The 17808-nt window shown below is 39.3% G+C and overlaps 1 protein-coding gene across 6 annotated transcripts in view; it reads left to right on the forward strand.

Moving 5' to 3' along the window:
- Positions 1-17808, forward strand: part of EPHB6 (EPH receptor B6) — an 83617-nt gene that overhangs the window by 47263 nt on the left and 18546 nt on the right. For all 6 annotated transcript variants that reach the window (XM_072043165.1, XM_072043163.1, XM_072043156.1 and 3 more), the window contains 8 exons: positions 492-830; positions 10642-10766; positions 11646-11808; positions 12659-12773; positions 15608-15663; positions 15777-15896; positions 16306-16553; positions 17483-17698. In XM_072043165.1, coding sequence (XP_071899266.1) covers positions 492-830; positions 10642-10766; positions 11646-11808; positions 12659-12773; positions 15608-15663; positions 15777-15896; positions 16306-16553; positions 17483-17698 — 1382 coding nt within the window. The remainder of the gene's footprint in view (positions 1-491; positions 831-10641; positions 10767-11645; positions 11809-12658; positions 12774-15607; positions 15664-15776; positions 15897-16305; positions 16554-17482; positions 17699-17808) is intronic.

Here is a 17808-nt window from a genome sequence, read left to right on the forward strand (position 1 = left end):
TTTCTGCTGCCAGATTTTATTCCTGATGCCCGGCTGGTAGGAGGAATAACTATAGCATAAGTGGGGTTCAGCTCCCACAACTGATGGAACAATCTAAGGTCTGAGAGAATTCAGAGGTATTAGGTGCCAAAGGAGAGATCTAGAGATCTCATTAGAGACAAATCTTTACTAAGGTGCAAAACTCGGTATTTCAAAGGCTTGAAGGTTTCCTAAACACTGGCTATTCTTTTAGGGAAAAATGAAAGTCACACTCCTGAAACAAAGACCTTTCTTGTCAATTTTGTGTCCCTAAAATATGTTAGTGTGGCTGCTCCAGCATGTGTGTGTATGACATAGCAAAGAACTTGTTTTTCTTAACCTTGTACAGAGAAACAGCTAGAGAAGAGAACGAAGAAAAAGTAACTTGTTTTCCCTCCATTCTTTGTCTTCTTCCCTCCTCCACTTCTTTTTCATTCTTTCATAGGATTTTTACCTTTCATTCTGTCTTCCAGGTGTTCCCTCTGCTCCCCGTGACCTTAGCTATGAAATTGTTGGCTCCAACGTTCTCCTGACCTGGCGCCTTCCCAAGGACCTGGGTGGCCGCAAGGATGTTTTCTTCAATGTCATTTGCAAAGTATGCCCAACAGGTTCTCCAGGACCCTGCGTGCGCTGTGGAGACAGTGTACAATTTGAACCACGCCAGATGGGCCTGACAGAAAGTCGTGTGCAGGTCTCCAACCTGCTGGCCCGTGTGCAGTACACCTTTGAGATCCAGGCTGTCAACTTGGTGACTGAGTTGAGTTCAGAAGCACCCCATTATGCCACCATCAATGTTAGCACCAGCCAGTCAGGTGAGGAACTTTTTCTATCTGAGAACCAAAATTTCCATGTCTGTCTCTCATTTGATTAGCTTTTATGTTTTATATCCTGAATCTTTCTGTGTTGTGCCTGCTTTTTATCTTAACGTGCCTGTTCCATGATTTCACCTCTGCCCTTCTCTTTCCTGCTTTCTGTTGAATGGGCTTTCCTTTCTTTCCTCTTGGCAGAAAATAATGAGTTTATCAGCTGATATACCTGTAAATGGAGAGGAGCTGTCAAGGCAGAATCTGCCCTGGAGAATATAGCAAAGGGAGATGTAGCTCTGTGGCTCAGAGAAAGCATGTATCTTCATTGTGCAAGATGGGAGACACTATCAGGGCTTGATGCAGATTTTCTGAGCATTAGCTTGCCACAGCAGCTCTTAGAGAGCATTTCTTTTTTTTTCTTTTTTTTTTTTTTTTTCATCTTCTCTACGCCTTCTCTACATCCTACTCTTCTCCATTTCATCTTATAGAGCTTTTCTAGCATTTTTCACCTCTTCACTTTTCTTTTTTGTCTGTGTTCTGAGTTGCTCTGTTTTTCCACCTTCTATTGTTCCCGTACACCACCTTCCATTTCCCTCATTTCAGTTCTGTTTCATTAAAGGGTAAAGAAGTTTGGCAGGAACTAAACCACCTTGCATTCCAGCTTGTCCTCAGATATCAAAGTGACTGGGGGCATCTGGGCTTAGATTCTGAGTGATGCCCAATTTGGCACTCTAAGTCCAGTCACATTCCATATATTGAATTACCATGATCATGGCTGCACAAATAGTACGATAGACCTTCAGTCGAGTAGATTAATGACCAGTGAAGTTTATTGAAGCAACAGGAGCACAGGTCCTTTGGGTTCTAAGATTCTATAATAATGAGATTATAATGAGCAAAGTTCACCTAGAAGACATAATTTTGACAAAAAAAAGGAAAACAGCTGGCTCTGGGCTGGCTATGCAATTTATCAATTCCACAGTACCATGAAGTTCCTTATCCCTGTGGTGATACCACAGAGCCTGGACACAGTGTCTCCACTCTACTCCACCCTCCGTGCGTTTTCTTTTAGAGACAGCAAACCAAGCTCCACTCTTATTGCCAATATCTAAGGCTGCAGGTTGTTTTGCCAAGGGGACTATCACAGAACAGGTCCTTTGTATATCTACTATATCTCACCCTGGGAGTTTCCTCAATGCCATACCTTCCTTTAAGATGTGCACATACTTTTAGTCTCAATATGTCACTTCCAGCAATTATTCTACAACTTCATACTCCAAAAAGTAGTGTTGTGTTTCATTAAATCTGTTCACCTTTTGCATTCCTGCTTATTAAAGTAAGGAGGTAGAAAAATGAGAGATAGGCACTGTCTAAAGATGAAGATACAGATAAAGAATAAAGATAGGCACTGTATAACAAGAAAGAATATACATAATAATATTTACTCATCACCTAAATACACATGACCCTGGGATAGCACATGTTAAAACCATATAGCTGAGTCATAAATGAATATGAAAACTACAGTTCTTACAGTTCTTAGGGAGATCTTAAACTGAATTTTGACAAAGGATCCAGAAACAATCACCATAGCTATTTTATTTGAGCTGCTCTAGGTTCTTCTGAATGTTTTGTGTTTACTTGTACTTTGTTCTTGCCTTTTTAACCTTGCTGTTTTGACAAATGGTCTTGAAATATTTTTCTTCTGTCAATGGGGAACAAAGATTTTTTTTGTTTTTATATGGGATAAATTTTTAAATATCTTACAGTTTTCACAAACGTGTTGTGATCCTTGTAGCTAGGACCTAAGTCAGAAGGATAACTAAGAACTAAAGTACTAATAGTATGTGTGGGCAGTCAGAAGAAAGGGAGAGATAAAAGGGTTGTAGAGAAGGCCAGACTGATTGATAGAATACAGAAGATTTGTATATGGAAGGAAAAACAAACAAACAAACAAACAAAAAAGAATAGCATCAAGTGAATTCTGTATTTCTGTAAATATCCTGTACACGGACTGACTTACAGAAGCAGCTGGAGAGAACTGCATGCATATGGTTCTGCTAAATGTTAACAGTGAAGGACTGGGCATGCATTCTTCTTTATAAGCATGTAAAAGCATGTATGGAGAGGAGTTGTATACAGCTTGGTTAAGAGGATATAGTGAGGAGTTATGTGGTAAGGAGAAAAAGGGGGAACAATTTGAACTGAGTGACAGAAAATGGCTGTAAACATTTAAACAAGTGTAAATGTTAAATAAAAACCTAATTAGATTCCACACTGAAGATGCAGAGACCCCTGCAAAAACAGTAAAGCTCAAAAGAAATGCTGCAGGGTTGGACATGAGATTGCGATCTTGGTTAAATCTCATCTTTTGATTTCTGTTTCTTTGCTCTGGAAAGTAAGGGAGCATATACACACCCCAATAACTTCCTACTGCTAGCAAATGCCAGTGGTTTAACAAAGTCTGTTTCTTCCCTTCAAGCCATTCATTACCTGAAAGACAATTAGCATGTATATGATAGGATACCTGGTCCCCTTAGGAGTCTGGCTGCAAGTGGGTGGTCAATTTTTGTTTACAGTAAAAGATATGGCTTGGTAATTCATATGGTAATTTCAGACAGATCCTTTGGCTCCTGCTGCAGATAGGCAAGTGTTCTATTAACACCCTGAAAAATTCATTTTCTTCATGCTTCTCATGTATGCCTTCTTCACCTATTTCTGGGGTAATTCAGTTGAGCAACTTATTTCTTCTCCTGCCTAGAGTCAGCCAATCTGCTCTCTTTTGGTTTTGTCTGACTTTTCAGACCACTCCTATTCCTCCGGGCGTCTCTTAGTGTGTCTAGGCATGTTAGGTTTCTTGGATGTTTCTCTCCAAGATGAGTTTCTTGTGTATTGAAGCAGTCTTCAATGACAGGAAGCCAGAGTTCTGAAACAGCAATGTGTAATGGAAGGCTTGCTTTTGTGTTTGCTTTTTTTTTTCTTGCTCTTCCATGAAATCGCTAGGAGTGTGCTTGAGATGAGCCACCCTCAATTCACAGTGACAGCTTATACTAACAAGGCCCTGCTTTCTCTGTCATATGGCCTTTTCTCAACCCTGCCCCCTCCCTTCAATCCCCTCAGCATCTTTTTTTTTTTTTTTTTTTCAGCTTTAGGTTACTTTTGTTGTTATTATTGTTTTGACAATTATTATTGTACAAGCCAAGATGAACATTTCAGGTTCTTAATGTTCTTTAAGAAACAAGGAGGGGACAGGAGGGCATGAAGGGCGAAAGAAAGCAAATTTCTTTCGGGGAGAAAGATGGCTATATCATAAATTTGGTTTCTATTAAATTAAAGGTGGCAAAAGAAAGACCCTTCAGTGCTGTCAGCTTCTGAATGTTGTACTTATTCATACAGCAGTCAGAGTTCTCTGTGTTCCTTCCTTTTCTGATTAAAAAAATATACCTCCCCACATTCTGCCCCTTTGTTAGAGATACCTTAGGCAATATTATGCCCTGGAATAGTTATTTTCTCCCTTCCTCCCCTCCCGTCCCCTCCCGTCCCCTCCCCTCCCGTCCCCTCCCCTCCCGTCCCCTCCCCTCCCGTCCCCTCCCCTCCCCTCCCCTCCCCTCCCCTCCCCTCCCCTCCCCTCCCCTCCCCTCCCGTCTCCTCCCCTCCCCTCCCCTCCCCTCCCCTCCCCTTCCCTCCCCTCCCCTCCCGTCCCTCTATTTCTTTATTTCTTTATTTCTTTTTTCTTTTTTTCTTTATTTTCTTTACTACTTATTTTCTTGTCTTTTTTCCCTGCTACCTATTTGCTCTTCATTTTTATCTCCAAAACACTGCTGATCTAACACTCTCCTTATCCCTAACAGTCTGCTAACCCTGATTCAAAGTTTGATAGAATCCTCTAGTTAACACAATCACATTTTTGGTGATGGCCTGATTATGATGTTCCTACCCTTCAGTGACTATGTATTTCAAGATAGAATAACAAGGGCTGGCATAGAAAAACTTTCATTAATATAAGGTTTCATTTTTTAAATAAGACAACCTTTTATAACAAAAATTACCTGAATACTGTTTGGATAGTAATAATATGACATATTCACCGAGGCAAGTTACCAGAAGGAAAAAACTATCCCAGAGGTGAGACAAGAGAAAAAGGAATTACTTTCAGCTCATGTTTGAAGTGCTGAGGGTGAATAGCTACAGAAGTGTCAGGATATGTGGAAGGATGTTAGGAGGCCATTCCAGATAGCACAAACTGCATGAAGAAAGGCTACTATGAAATTGCCTCTTTGCAGAGGAGAACTTGACAAAGAGAAACCACAGAACTTAAAACAAACAAACAAACAAACAAACAAAAAAACCAACACCTTATTATTCAAAAATCAAAAAAAAAAAAAAAAAATAATAAATCACATCTTCAAGTATGTTCATCATGGTAAACAACTGCTTCATCTCATGCTTTAGAACAGAAGTAAGTTTTTCATTTAAAGGACTGTGAAAAAAATTTCTCTGTGCACAGTTGTAACTGCCTGTCCATTTTTTTCTTATACCTTCAACTGAGGCATGTAATAATGTCTGTTGCCAGAGTTGTACCGTTCTGAACTTATTCATTCAGGCAGTTGTTGCATTTCTAGCAAGAAGATAACGGAAAAAGACAGCAGAGACTCAAATGTTGTCCCTGCAGACTTTTAAAAGCAAGTAGAATTTTCAACGGAATCTGGACATTATAAGAACTAACAGATATATGAGTATAAAGGTGATGTGATGAGGCTGCCTTGTACCTGTGAAAAAATAGGTAGCAGCCTTCTGCAAGAGCTGGATTCAGAGCAGTGGGACCTGGCAAAAATGTGTAGAACTGCATAAGTAAAAGCAGTCTGAAGGTTTGTGTAAGAAGTTGCATGGGGAAAAGGACAGTTAGGGGTAATGCAAGGAAATTTCAAAGGACCCGACAGAAGATTTTATGGTTGAGAGGAGGAAAGACTTAAACTCTGAGTATGTTTTTGAATTTACAAGGGCAAATGGATGAGTTGATCAGGAAAATTTGCTTGAAGTTGTCTGCTTTTCCAAAAACATATGGAAGAGTGCAGTGGACAAAAAATAAATAAGTAAATAAAAATACTATTGTGTTTTGCCAGGCTAAAACAAACAGGTAAAGTAAACAATATATGAGCTCTGTGTTCATCATCCTCTGAATAAATTACACTAATTCCCAAAGTAACATGTTGTTTATCTATGATCCTAATTGCCAACCTTGAGCACTCAAGTTCCCTAAGAATTCAACTCTATTGTCTTCCTGTTGTATAGGAAAAATACTCTTGAAATATTTTTTTTACATTTCTCAACTTTGTTGTCTTCAGCAGATTTGTCCAGGTGTGATTGGGATTTAATTCTCTTCAGCAAAAGCAGTGAATGAATATGCTTGTTTTCACATTGCAGGTTTCAGCAACTCTTTCAATGAAGATGGAAGCTTTCTGAGAAGGTAGAAATAGGAGGTCCATATGTCACATGGCACCTTGTGATATAAAGGAAAATTCTCTGCATATTAGGCATGAGTGGAACCCATTTATAAGAAATAGTAATAATACAGGTACAGGTGGTGAAAATAACTAAACAATTTGCCTTTCTAAAGCAGTCTTCATGCACAGGAATTTTAGTACAAGGTTATGACAGAAGACAACCTGAGATACTTTTTCAGGATTTTCAGATATTTTAAAGAAAGGGTCAGAACTCAACTGAAGTCTGTGGAAAAGACATAGGGCATTTTCAAAAGAAGAAGATGTTAAAGACATGAATAAAGTGATTTCTATTCTGTATTCAGACATCTTCCTTGAAGATTATAAATAAGATGGGGTGTGCAACAAAGCTTGGGTTTAATGCCATTTGCTGAGAATGTGAGGATAATAGGATACCCGAAGAAGTAAAGGAGGAGAAATGACAATATGAGAAAGGTAGATTTGGGGTTTGCATTACAGAAGAAAGCATAGCTGAGGGCAAGTTTAATTATTTTTTAATGATTTCTATAAAATCTGTAGACCTCTGACCTTTTGTTTGGATTTATTTTTTCAGTAGCTAAGTTATGTGATCTGACTCAGTGTTATAGTAGCTCATAGGCAATAAAGATATCCTGATTCATGTTTTCCAAAAGCCATGTCTGTCAGGCCTACAGGCAAGTAGCATTTGTGTATCATGTGTACTGATAGATAAGGAATCTCTTCATAAAATCTTTTACCATTGTATCTTCAGTATACCTTGATAAAGTAAGCAAATGCATCATAAGCACTATTTATTGGTGAATTGCATGTATGAAGCTAAAAAATAAGTGATGGTGATGACCTAGTTTCCTTTGATATTTGTAAATCTCCTATTTGCTGCTCATCAAAAAATCAGTTCTTCCATGGGTTTATTTTCTTTCTTGGTGCTTGCAAGCCCAGCTATATGGCGTCTCTGGGAGATAGAAGAGAAAATGCTGTGGGAGCTTACCACATCCTTTAAAGAAAACTTGGGTTGTATGACACCTCACTAGGCTCAAGAACATTAGTTGGCAACAGGTTATATCGATCCAAACTGAGATCTCTTCCAGTCCACTTCCTAAATCAAGGGAAGACAGGTTTGTTGTTGTTTTTCAAAAAAGGACTTTGGAGATCTGAATCAATAGGCTCTTCTTGAGTAACACTTGAGAAGCAGAAGAGGTATCCTTCTTTCCTTCACATTCCTTCCTTACCTTGTCTGCTGATGTAGAAAAATTCTTAGGCTTGCAGGCACATGTTGCTTGTCAAGGACATCAGCATTATAAGGAAACAGCAGAAACTTGCCAAACGTTAGTAACTCAGAGAATGTAGCATTTTCATGGTGCTCTAAATATTTTAAATCCACCATTGTGTGTTACCAGGAAGAATATTGTTCTGACATGTAGGAGAGTTACACTTGACAGCCCATGAAAAATAGAATCTGGGAGCTGTATTTACCCAATGGTTAGACTGCATTATATCTTCCATTAGGTGTTATATGTGGTACTTGTGCAAGAATTTATCCATACATTTGCTAATTCATAAATAGTAATGCTAAAATACAAAAAACAAACAAACAAACAAACAAACAAACAAAAAACAAACAAACAAAAAACCAGTCATTTTCAGACTTCCTTAAAAATCTGATCTCAAAAAAATGTTTGCTTTCAGTGAATAGTTGGTTCAGTCAGGCCCTATGATTTCAGCTGCCAGTGGATTATATCGTTAGGCATTAACCTTGCATGTCTCCATTTATAAACACTGTGAAAATAGCAAAATTAGTAAAAGTGATAAATCAACAAAGAACTGGATGCATGTATATATGAAACAAGCTTTGAAACCACTGTTTCATTAACAAAACTGTTGATAGTTTGCATGCAAAGGAAAATACTCTTTTGGCACTTCAGTGGAAGCAGGTACAAGGTAGAATCATTACTACATTACTATTACCTAGACTTTAAGCATTCCCAGCTGCAAGGACACTTGATCATATTTACAATCCTCCTCACCAGTCTTCCATTCTGATCCCATCCTCCCCCCCTAATGTTGAGCTTCAGACTTTCAGAACAACCTATCAGAATATTTCTAAAGTTAGTAGACACAAGCTCATATTTGCTTTCTCGTTTAGATTCATGCTTCCAAAGCCTTCTTTTATGTTTGATGACCAGATCCTTGCTTTGTACATAAAGGTGTGTTGAGTTTATGTGGCAAGGTTTTGGTAGCAGGGGGCTGCAGGGGTGGACTCTGTGAGAAGAGTCCAGAAGCTACCCCATGTTAAATAAGGCAGCACCAAACAGTTCTTCAAGAACTGCTCCATTATGGGTCCATAACATGGGGTCCATCTGTTGGGAGCAAACTGCTCCAGCACGGATCCTCCACAGGTGGGTGGCTCCCCCCAGGCCCCCTGCTCCTGCGTGGGCTCCTCTCCACAGGCTGCAGCTCTGGCCCGGGGCCTGCTCCTGCGGGGGCTCTCCATGGGCCGCAGCCTCCTCCAGGCCACATCCACCTGCTCCACCGCGGGCTCCTCCACCCATGGGGGGGCTGCAGCGTGGAGATCTGCTCCATGTGGGACCCATGGGCTGCAGGGGACAGCCTGCTCCACCAGGGGCCTCTCCACAGGCCGCAGAAGAACTGCTGCTGCCTGCCTGGAGCACCTCCTGCCCTCCTGCTGCACTGACCTTGGTGTCTGCAGGACTGTTTCACACTCTTTACTTTCCCAACTGCTGTTCCCCAGCAGTCCTCTGGAGCCAGCTGAAACTGGCTGTTATCTAGCATGGGGCAGCTTCTGGATTCTTCTCACAGAGGCCACCCCTTCAGCCCCCCACTACCAAAACCTTGCCACACAAACCCGATACAGATCAGTTTGGGAAGAACAGCATCTCGTGGGAGGGACCTCATGCTGGAGCAGGGGAAGACTGTGAAGGAGCGGCAGTTACGAAGCATCACAGACTGACCACAAGTCCTGTTCTCTGCTCTGTTCCCCTTCGCCACTTGTGGGGTGGAGGCAGAAGAAGGTGGGTGGGGGGAAAGTGTTTTTAGTTAGTTTTTAGTTTCTCAGTGCTCTAGCTTGTTAGTAATAGTTAATAAATTATATTAATCTCCCTGTGCTGAGTCTGTTTTGGCCTTGACGATAATTGTTGAGTGATCTCCCTGTCTTTATCTCAACCCCTGAGCCCCTTCTATCATATTTTCTTCACCTTTCCCTTTGAGGAGGGGAAGTAAGAGAGCAGTAGTGGTGAAGCTCAGTTGCCATGCTGAGTATAACCAGCATAAAAGGAAAGTTGAATTTTCCCTACAATAATTAGTATCTGTCACAGACTCTATGCACTAAATATCCTAGTAGAATCAAGAAGGTTGACAGTTCCATCTGTGTAGTATATCAAGCTGGCCTTTTCACTAAAACAGAAAGTTACCATGCTTTTTAAGAACAGACGGTAAAACCGCGTGTGAAGCTTCTATATATACACACTTAAGAGTGACTCTGGCCCTGGAGCTGTTGGTTCCAGGCCATAGTGTTGATTAGAAGCCCATTCAGACTGGACTTTTGTGGCTTAATGACTTGCAGGGATACCAAGAGTCTCAAATACAACAGTAATTTTGCCATCTAGGTAACAGTCCTGCAGGGGATTGGCATGAGATTCAGGAACTAGTGTGAACTAGCCTTTAGATCAGGCTGTGAAAATTAGATGATTTCATTCTTTATGATCTGCAACTGAACTGGAACCACTGAATGGAGGAATACTTCAAGGTCTGTTCCTTAACTCGTCAGTCCCCTCATCCTTTGACATCTTCTAGTTTGTAACAGTGATGTGGAAGTGAAAGACCTCTGTTGCTCAGGCAGGCATATTTCTTCCTCTCCCACCCACCCCCCAGGAAAGAATTATAGTCTTGGGGAGAAGCTTAAAAGAAGTGGTGTGCTCTGCTTTTGTTCTTGCCTCTATCATATTGTTTATTCAAGCATGATCCTTGAGCAAGGCAGTGGCATTGAATGGTCAATCAGTGATTCATCTTGCATGTAAAATTTTCAAATTTTGAAGCCCAAAATAATGTTCCAGCTACACTGTATACCATCAAAACTCCTGATCATGATCAGTTAGATGTGAGTTTCTTCATTTTTTCCATGAGTTGTCTTTGACTGTATCTCTCAGTAGAGTAAAATTGTAGATGTGTTTCTTCTCGTTGTTACGAAATATTTCATAATGCAAATTAAGGGAAATTAAAGGAGAGTTTGACCTAAGTTTTTGAATTCATTATAATAAATATTCAACTACAGGTCTTTGTTAATGTTTTCTCTTTGCAATCTCTCTTCTCTTTCATTCCAGTCCCCTCTGCAGTCCCTATGATGCATCAGGTGAGTCGTACTACCAGTAGCATCACACTGTCTTGGCCTCAGCCAGACCAGCCCAATGGCGTTATCCTGGATTATCAGCTACGCTATTTTGACAAGGTGAGAAGAGAGTGATGCTGTGCAGATTGTTATATAGCTGTTATGCAAAAGAAAAAGGGGAAGTCTTTCTGGTAGATGAACTCTTGGATCAGACTGGATAAGGCAGATAAAATGCTCCAGTTATGAGAGAAGAACAAACTATAGCAAGCACAGAAGTTCACAATATATAGTTATATTGTTATAACATCTGTCCATATGCATTTCCCAGGTTGGGGCCATCTGGGGATGATGTTAAAAAGGGAGAAGACACATGTAGCTAAGCTAAAAAGCTGTAGTTGAAACAACTGGGTAAGTTTAGTACCACCTGATGCAGGTAATAGTGGAAGGACATCAAGTTTCCAGATGTCTATGTTAAAATTAGACTCACTGCAACATCCTGTGTTTTATTTGTGGAGAGAAATTCTGTGTCCCAATTTATGCCTGGATGAACATCTCTAAGAAATTTTGGGTGGAGGAATGCACTCTTTCATTTACTAAATGGCAGGTCCAAGTTACATGTTTATGTGCTGAAATTACAGGATGACAAATATATAGTTGTTCTCTATTCACATCTTTCATGACTCCTAATTGATTTAAGGGAAAGAGGTCCATAGGACCATTAAGACAAGCTCCCATTCCCTATATCTGATCTCTCATATAAATATATGTGAATATATGATTATAAATATATGAACCTAGGTATAAGGGAATGAGAAGTAGCAGTAAGAAGCAGTGAATAGTGTGTGAGGAAGTCAGGTCTAGAATATCAAGTGGGGTTGGGATACTTTGTAATGGACTCAAATATCATTGGACCCACATGGAAACTAGCATTCCTTGATGAGAAAAGCCAACTTAATGGGCAAAAGTCTCACATTCCTTTTCGGTCACTGACATTCACAGGCAGAAGATGAGGATAATTCATTCACCTTGACTAGTGAAACTAACATGGCCACCATATTAAATCTGAGCCCAGGCAAGATCTATGCCTTCCAAGTACGAGCTAGAACAGCAGTGGGCTATGGTCCATACGGTGGAAAGATGTATTTTCAAACTCTAATGGCAGGTAAGTGTACTCAGATCTGCACATGCCCGTCTTTCACTAGTGTATGTCACTGATTGTATTAGCATATCCTCTGGGAGGACTGCTACCAGACATTACTACTCAACTTGTGTGTCTGTATATAGGAATTTGCATATATGGATTTGTTCTATCAAAGAAAGTTCATGATGTCAGAGCACGTTGTTTACATTCCCTTAGCCACTGCTACTTCCATATTCCCCTGCCCTACTCCTTGTTCTCATATACCTCCATGCTTCTGATCAGCAGGAAGCAGAGTGTGTCAGTAGAACTCTCTTTATGAGGGTATTAGAGTGCGTAGCAATATATACTGCTCTAGTTTGGTCTCCAGGTGTCACAGGACATCTTACAGATGAATGCTCTGAAAGTCTTAAGGCAAGTAGTACACAGAACATATACACAGAACCTTACCATCTATCTAATAGTATCACCATCTATTCACGTAGAGACCTACATACTGCCTTGTGATGCCCTTTGGTCTGTATCAAATGTACTCGTTTGTAATCGTAAAGCTAAAGTAGGGGACAACAGGATCAAAGCCCAGGCTTAGAATTGGCTTATACTTAAATTGCTAGTCACATGTCAGTGGACAAGGAAAAGTGTTTTGAGATGGAGTACTAGGTTTTCAGAAATAGGAAGGAAAGCACTGGAGAAGCACAATTGCAAGGGCAGAGCAATAATCAAGACAAGCATTTGCTAAATTACTAGGACTAGCCTGGAAGCAAAAGGGCTGATAGGGTTGGAATTATGGGTGAGTCCTAGGTGAGCAGATGGGAAACTCTAATTGTTTCTGTATTCTGCATTTGTGTGTGTATGTGTGTGTCTTCCTTGCTAGGTGAGCGCTCAGAGATGGTGCAGGACCGACTGCCACTTATCGTGGGCTCAGCACTTGGTGGTCTAGCCTTCTTGGTAATTGCTGCCATTGCCATCCTTGCCATCATCTTCAAGAGGTGAATTCCTTGATTTTCTCATGTGCCAGTGCCTGCACCCTAGACAGTGGAACTTTCTTGCCGTGGCTTCATAATCCATTCCCAAGGGAAACAGCCCAATCTACATTTATTCAGATGTCCTTGAGATGACATTTTCTAATTAAGAAAAAATCCTGCCCCATTGCACCCCTGTCAGAAGCCTCTCCTTTGGTAAACCACTCATGTACTTAGCTAAGATTTGTCTAGGTAGCACTAAGAACACAATGGAAGCTTTATAAAGCTGGTGATCAAAAGGTGTTTAAATGCATCACCGTCAAGAAGTGACTGCAAATTACATTGTAATCAAGCAAGTGAAGAATGAAATGATGTGGTGAAGGATTGGTGGAGTAAATGTTTAGATACATTAATTAAGAAGGTGCTGAGGAACTGCAAACTATTCTTTAACCAAGGACTGAGAGTCTGTAGCTCATTTGCTGAAGAATAAAATCTGTACATTTTACATGGTTCCAAGGAACACAGACTCATAAAATATGGGTTAAAGAAATCAAACACCACTTTGCATTTTGGAAAGAAAAGAAAAAAAAAAAAGACAAGTCAATGTAGAAATAGTCTGTCACAGTGAAAGAGCAGGGCAGAAGTTTTAAAAACAAAGAGAAGTAAAGGTGTCTAGCAGAGATACCTAGATGAACAAAAGTAAACAATGGCTGAGGAGGTGGAGGGGAAAGAAAAGAAGCAGTCATCACCTACTTCATGAATTTATTGAAGTTTGAACTTAATCTCCCAGACTGTCCATAATGGATTTCTGTGTCTTGTCTACTCTGCCTCTGCGCAAGTGGAACATTTTAGATTTGTCTGTTGAACTAAAGAAAGGTATAAATACTTCAGAAAGTGACATCTAGTTTTAGTAATTTCTTTTTTTGTTCTCTTCTTTTTTTTCTTTCTTTTTTTTTGATATTAATTTGTTTTCTCTATTTGTGTATATTTACTGTTAATATTTTTCATTCTGGAAAGGAGAAAATTACCAAATATTGTTATATTTGCACTGTTGCCTCCTTTTGTAGCTTTGAGCTGTTAAAATACAATTTCTTACAGCTGGGAATGTGATATTATGTGCACAACTCAATAAAGCATATATTTTCTAAAAAAAAATAAAGTCAATAAAGCATATATTTTCTAAAAAAAATATGCAAATTAGTATTAGCAAATCTGTGTTGGGGGACAACATTAATAGGTTTCTGTAAATGTATATACATAAATAAGAAATGTCATAAAAATAGTTTAATTTATACACAAAGGATTATGTAATAGTGATTTAGAAAAGGTAGATATATCAAATTTCTACTTAAAATTTGTCTTTGACAAGAAAAGGAAGTTTGATGATGTAGGAAATGAAGAAGTCCATATGAAATGTCAGAAAAGACAGAATATATGTGGAAACAAATACAATAAATTAGTTTTGGTGCATATTGTCCAGCCAACACACAATGTGAAACACCTATTTTAGCTAATTGTTTTATTTTGTTTTTATGATACCAAACCATTAACATGTCAGGTGACCTATAAAAACCTGAATGTAGACCTGACAGAGTAGCACAGTTACAGCTTGTAGGTATGGGTCCCCAGTAAAGCCAATTTCTTTCAACAGCAGAAAGAACAGACTTTGAAGATAGAAATATCTGTGGTTTGGGAATGTTAGTAGAATTTTAAGAAATAAGCTCCACATGTGTGAATAATACACAGATTCCTTATAGAATGATAGAATTAGATCTCTTAGTAAAGACAGGTAGCATTATCTTTAGTGAAATTCTGACTTCAGTTGCTAATTGAATCAGATTGAAGGTCTTGTGCTGAAATTATAAAGTATATGAATGGGCAAGAATTCTTGTATACAGCAGGAATACTATAGGAAAACAGGGTTTGATTTACAATGAATTATATATATCAATGGCATAATTATATCAATGGTATAATTAACATGATTTTAAAAAGATTGTAAACTAGCATGAATTGTACATCTTCAGGGAGAAAAAAAGCTGCTTATAAATATTGTTGCGAACAAAGGAAGTGACTGAAAAATAGACAATATTAAGAGCAAAAGAAGAATAAGATGAAAGTTGGAAAACATCTAGATCGTGTGGGGAAAAAATGACTTGAATAACACATATTTAAAGGAATAACAAAATTTGAGAAGTGCCAGTGCTGAGAATCACATATTATTACTGTAATTTAGATACTTATTTGCAATAAATATTACAGCAATAAAGACTGTACCTATTCTGAGTTGCTTGTGTATAGATCACAGAACAGATTTCTGTCCATCTGTTTTTGTGTGGTTGGTTTTGGGTACCATAATAAAAGAATAGTCAAAGTAAATGCTGTTAGGAGAGAAGGAAGATAAATGAAGAAGTAATCTTGTGGGATGGAATTTATATGCTTTATGCAGTTGTCATTTGAACACATGGCTCTTAGAATGTTTCTGAAGAACTTGACATCACAGGAAATAGTTTCTATTAGTATTGAAAATAATAATTTGTAGTAATTAAATGAAAATAAAATACAAATTTAACCTGAATACCAAGAAGACTTCCAAGACAGTAACATTAAACTGCAATTTTTTTTTCAGGATAGTTCTGAATTCCACATCATTTGTCATGTCTAAAGTGGTGTTGCACACGTTAGTGTAAAAACTACCAGACAGAAAACAAGCTAGCACTGGTTACGAAGAGATGGGCAGGATCATAACACTTATATTGCTGAATTCAAAGATTCTCTGAGTCTTGCACTGAGAAACTTCCCCTAACATCCTAAGAGAGACTTGCATGTGTTTTGACATTCCTTTCTTTTATGTCCTGCAGTAAAAGGCGGGAGACTCCATATACAGACCGCCTGCAGCAGTATATCAGTACACGAGGTAAGTGTTCTTGAGCAACAGATGCCAAAGGCCTATCTCTTCAGGAGTCACTAGCACCCATTTCTCTCAGGGTCTGATTCTGGTGATGTGTTGGGCTGTCTCCTCTACTGCAGGACTTGGAGTAAAATACTACATTGATCCTTCAACCTACGAGGATCCCAATGAAGCTATTCGAGAGTTTGCCAAGGAAATTGATGTGTCCTTCATCAAGATTGAGGAGGTCATTGGATCAGGTAGTGTGAGCATCTTCAGATTTTGAAGCAGCTTCTTGCCTTCCTTGATACCTGACACATTACTGTCCTGAAGTGTACCCAACCATGACATGTCAAGTGTTTCAGGATAGCTAGCATTAATTTTTGCAAAATTCATCTTAACTTGCTTAAACTCAGATGCTGGCTCCAAATCAAATTTAAAAACACCCTTCAAAGACTCATTTGAATTCCTCATTTTGAACCTTGAACCTGAACCTGACCAGACCGAATTCAGAGCCTTTATTAAGAACTTTACCTTGACCCAAATGGTCCTGGTAACTATATTTCCAAGCAGTGCTTGGAGCCTTCCATATTAGAATGTTTTAGTGCAATTGACTAAACATTTTGCTCTGTCTCCTTACTTGAGGTGTGTTTCTTCCCCCCCTGACAGGAGAGTTTGGAGAGGTGTGCTTTGGGCGCCTAAAACACCCAGGGAAACGTGAATGCACAGTAGCTATTAAAACATTGAAGTCAGGTTATACAGATGAGCAGCGGCGAGAGTTCCTGAGTGAGGCCAGCATCATGGGGCAATTTGAGCATCCCAACGTCATCCGTCTGGAGGGTGTGGTCACCAAGAGCCGACCAGTCATGATTGTTACAGAGTTCATGGATAATGGATCTCTGGATTCCTTCCTCAGGGTACAACAACCAGACTCCCCCACAACTGTTACCTCTTCACCTTGCGGTGTGCCATTCTTGATTCTGATAGTTTTGACTGCCCTTCCTCTTCCCCTATCACTACAAGTTCTCAATTGCCCTCTGCAGGTGCAATAGAAATAAAAGCAAATTACCAGGCTAAGTGGTTTTGGACCAAAATGATGAAAATGTTCCAAATACTCACGCATCATATAAGATCTCTGCATTATTTTTGACCTTTCAAACTCATTGATATTAAACTGTTAATCTTTGTACATGGCCTTCTAGTTCCTATGTGCATACTCCAAAATAAGTCTACTCTTCAGGCTTAATTCCACAGAATGTTTTCAGGTGACTTCAAGTAATTAAACTTGTCATTATTCTTGGACTCAGAGTCTCCAGTGTGTTTGTTGTTTTTTTTTTTTGTTTTGTTTGTTTGTTTGTTTTTTAATAATGAAACAAAAATACAACATTTCTGTAGTATAGATGCTTTACTTCTTTCTTTATTGATTCAGATGTTAATTCAACCCAACTACTTTGGCAGGTACATTTTGAAGAGCACATGAACTCATTGTATAAAAAATAGAACTCATTGTAAAGATCTCAAAAAAGTAAGAACAGATTTGTCTGCTCCCCTTCATTTAGCCGTTTTAGTAGTTAATAAGAGACTAGACATAAGATGCTAAAGCAGGATATGTCTACAATATGAGATCTGTCTTCAGAAGTAGATCACCAATGCCTGACTTTGAAATTCATTGCCTTAAGGCCATTTTCCTTCCTTGTTTGCTGTTCTTGAACCTTTAGAGTTTATCTGAAGATGTATGTTCTCTAACTTCATAAAACAAACCTTATTAATATGCTCTTTGCTAGTTTTCCCTGTTGGTTTCATTTCCTGTGGTCATGAAAGCCTGTGTCTACCTCTTCACTTTCAGCAAAAGGAGGGACAGTTCAGTGTGTTACAGCTGGTGGGAATGCTACGAGGGATTGCATCTGGCATGCGCTACCTTTCAGACATGAACTATGTGCATCGTGACCTGGCAGCACGTAACATCTTGGTCAACAGTAACCTCGTGTGCAAGGTTTCAGACTTTGGTTTGTCCCGCTTTTTGGAGGATGATGCTTCAAATCCTACCTATACTGGAGCTCTGGTGAGTTCCTACTGTGGAGTGAGTTACTGCAGTGCTGTCATCTATAAATTTGTTCTGTGTTTCTCCTTGATTTGGTGCACCCTATTTAGTCCATCTTGAGACCAGAAAAA

Source organism: Anas platyrhynchos, chromosome 1, assembly GCF_047663525.1.
Source record: "Anas platyrhynchos isolate ZD024472 breed Pekin duck chromosome 1, IASCAAS_PekinDuck_T2T, whole genome shotgun sequence".
Taxonomy (NCBI): domain Eukaryota; kingdom Metazoa; phylum Chordata; class Aves; order Anseriformes; family Anatidae; genus Anas; species Anas platyrhynchos.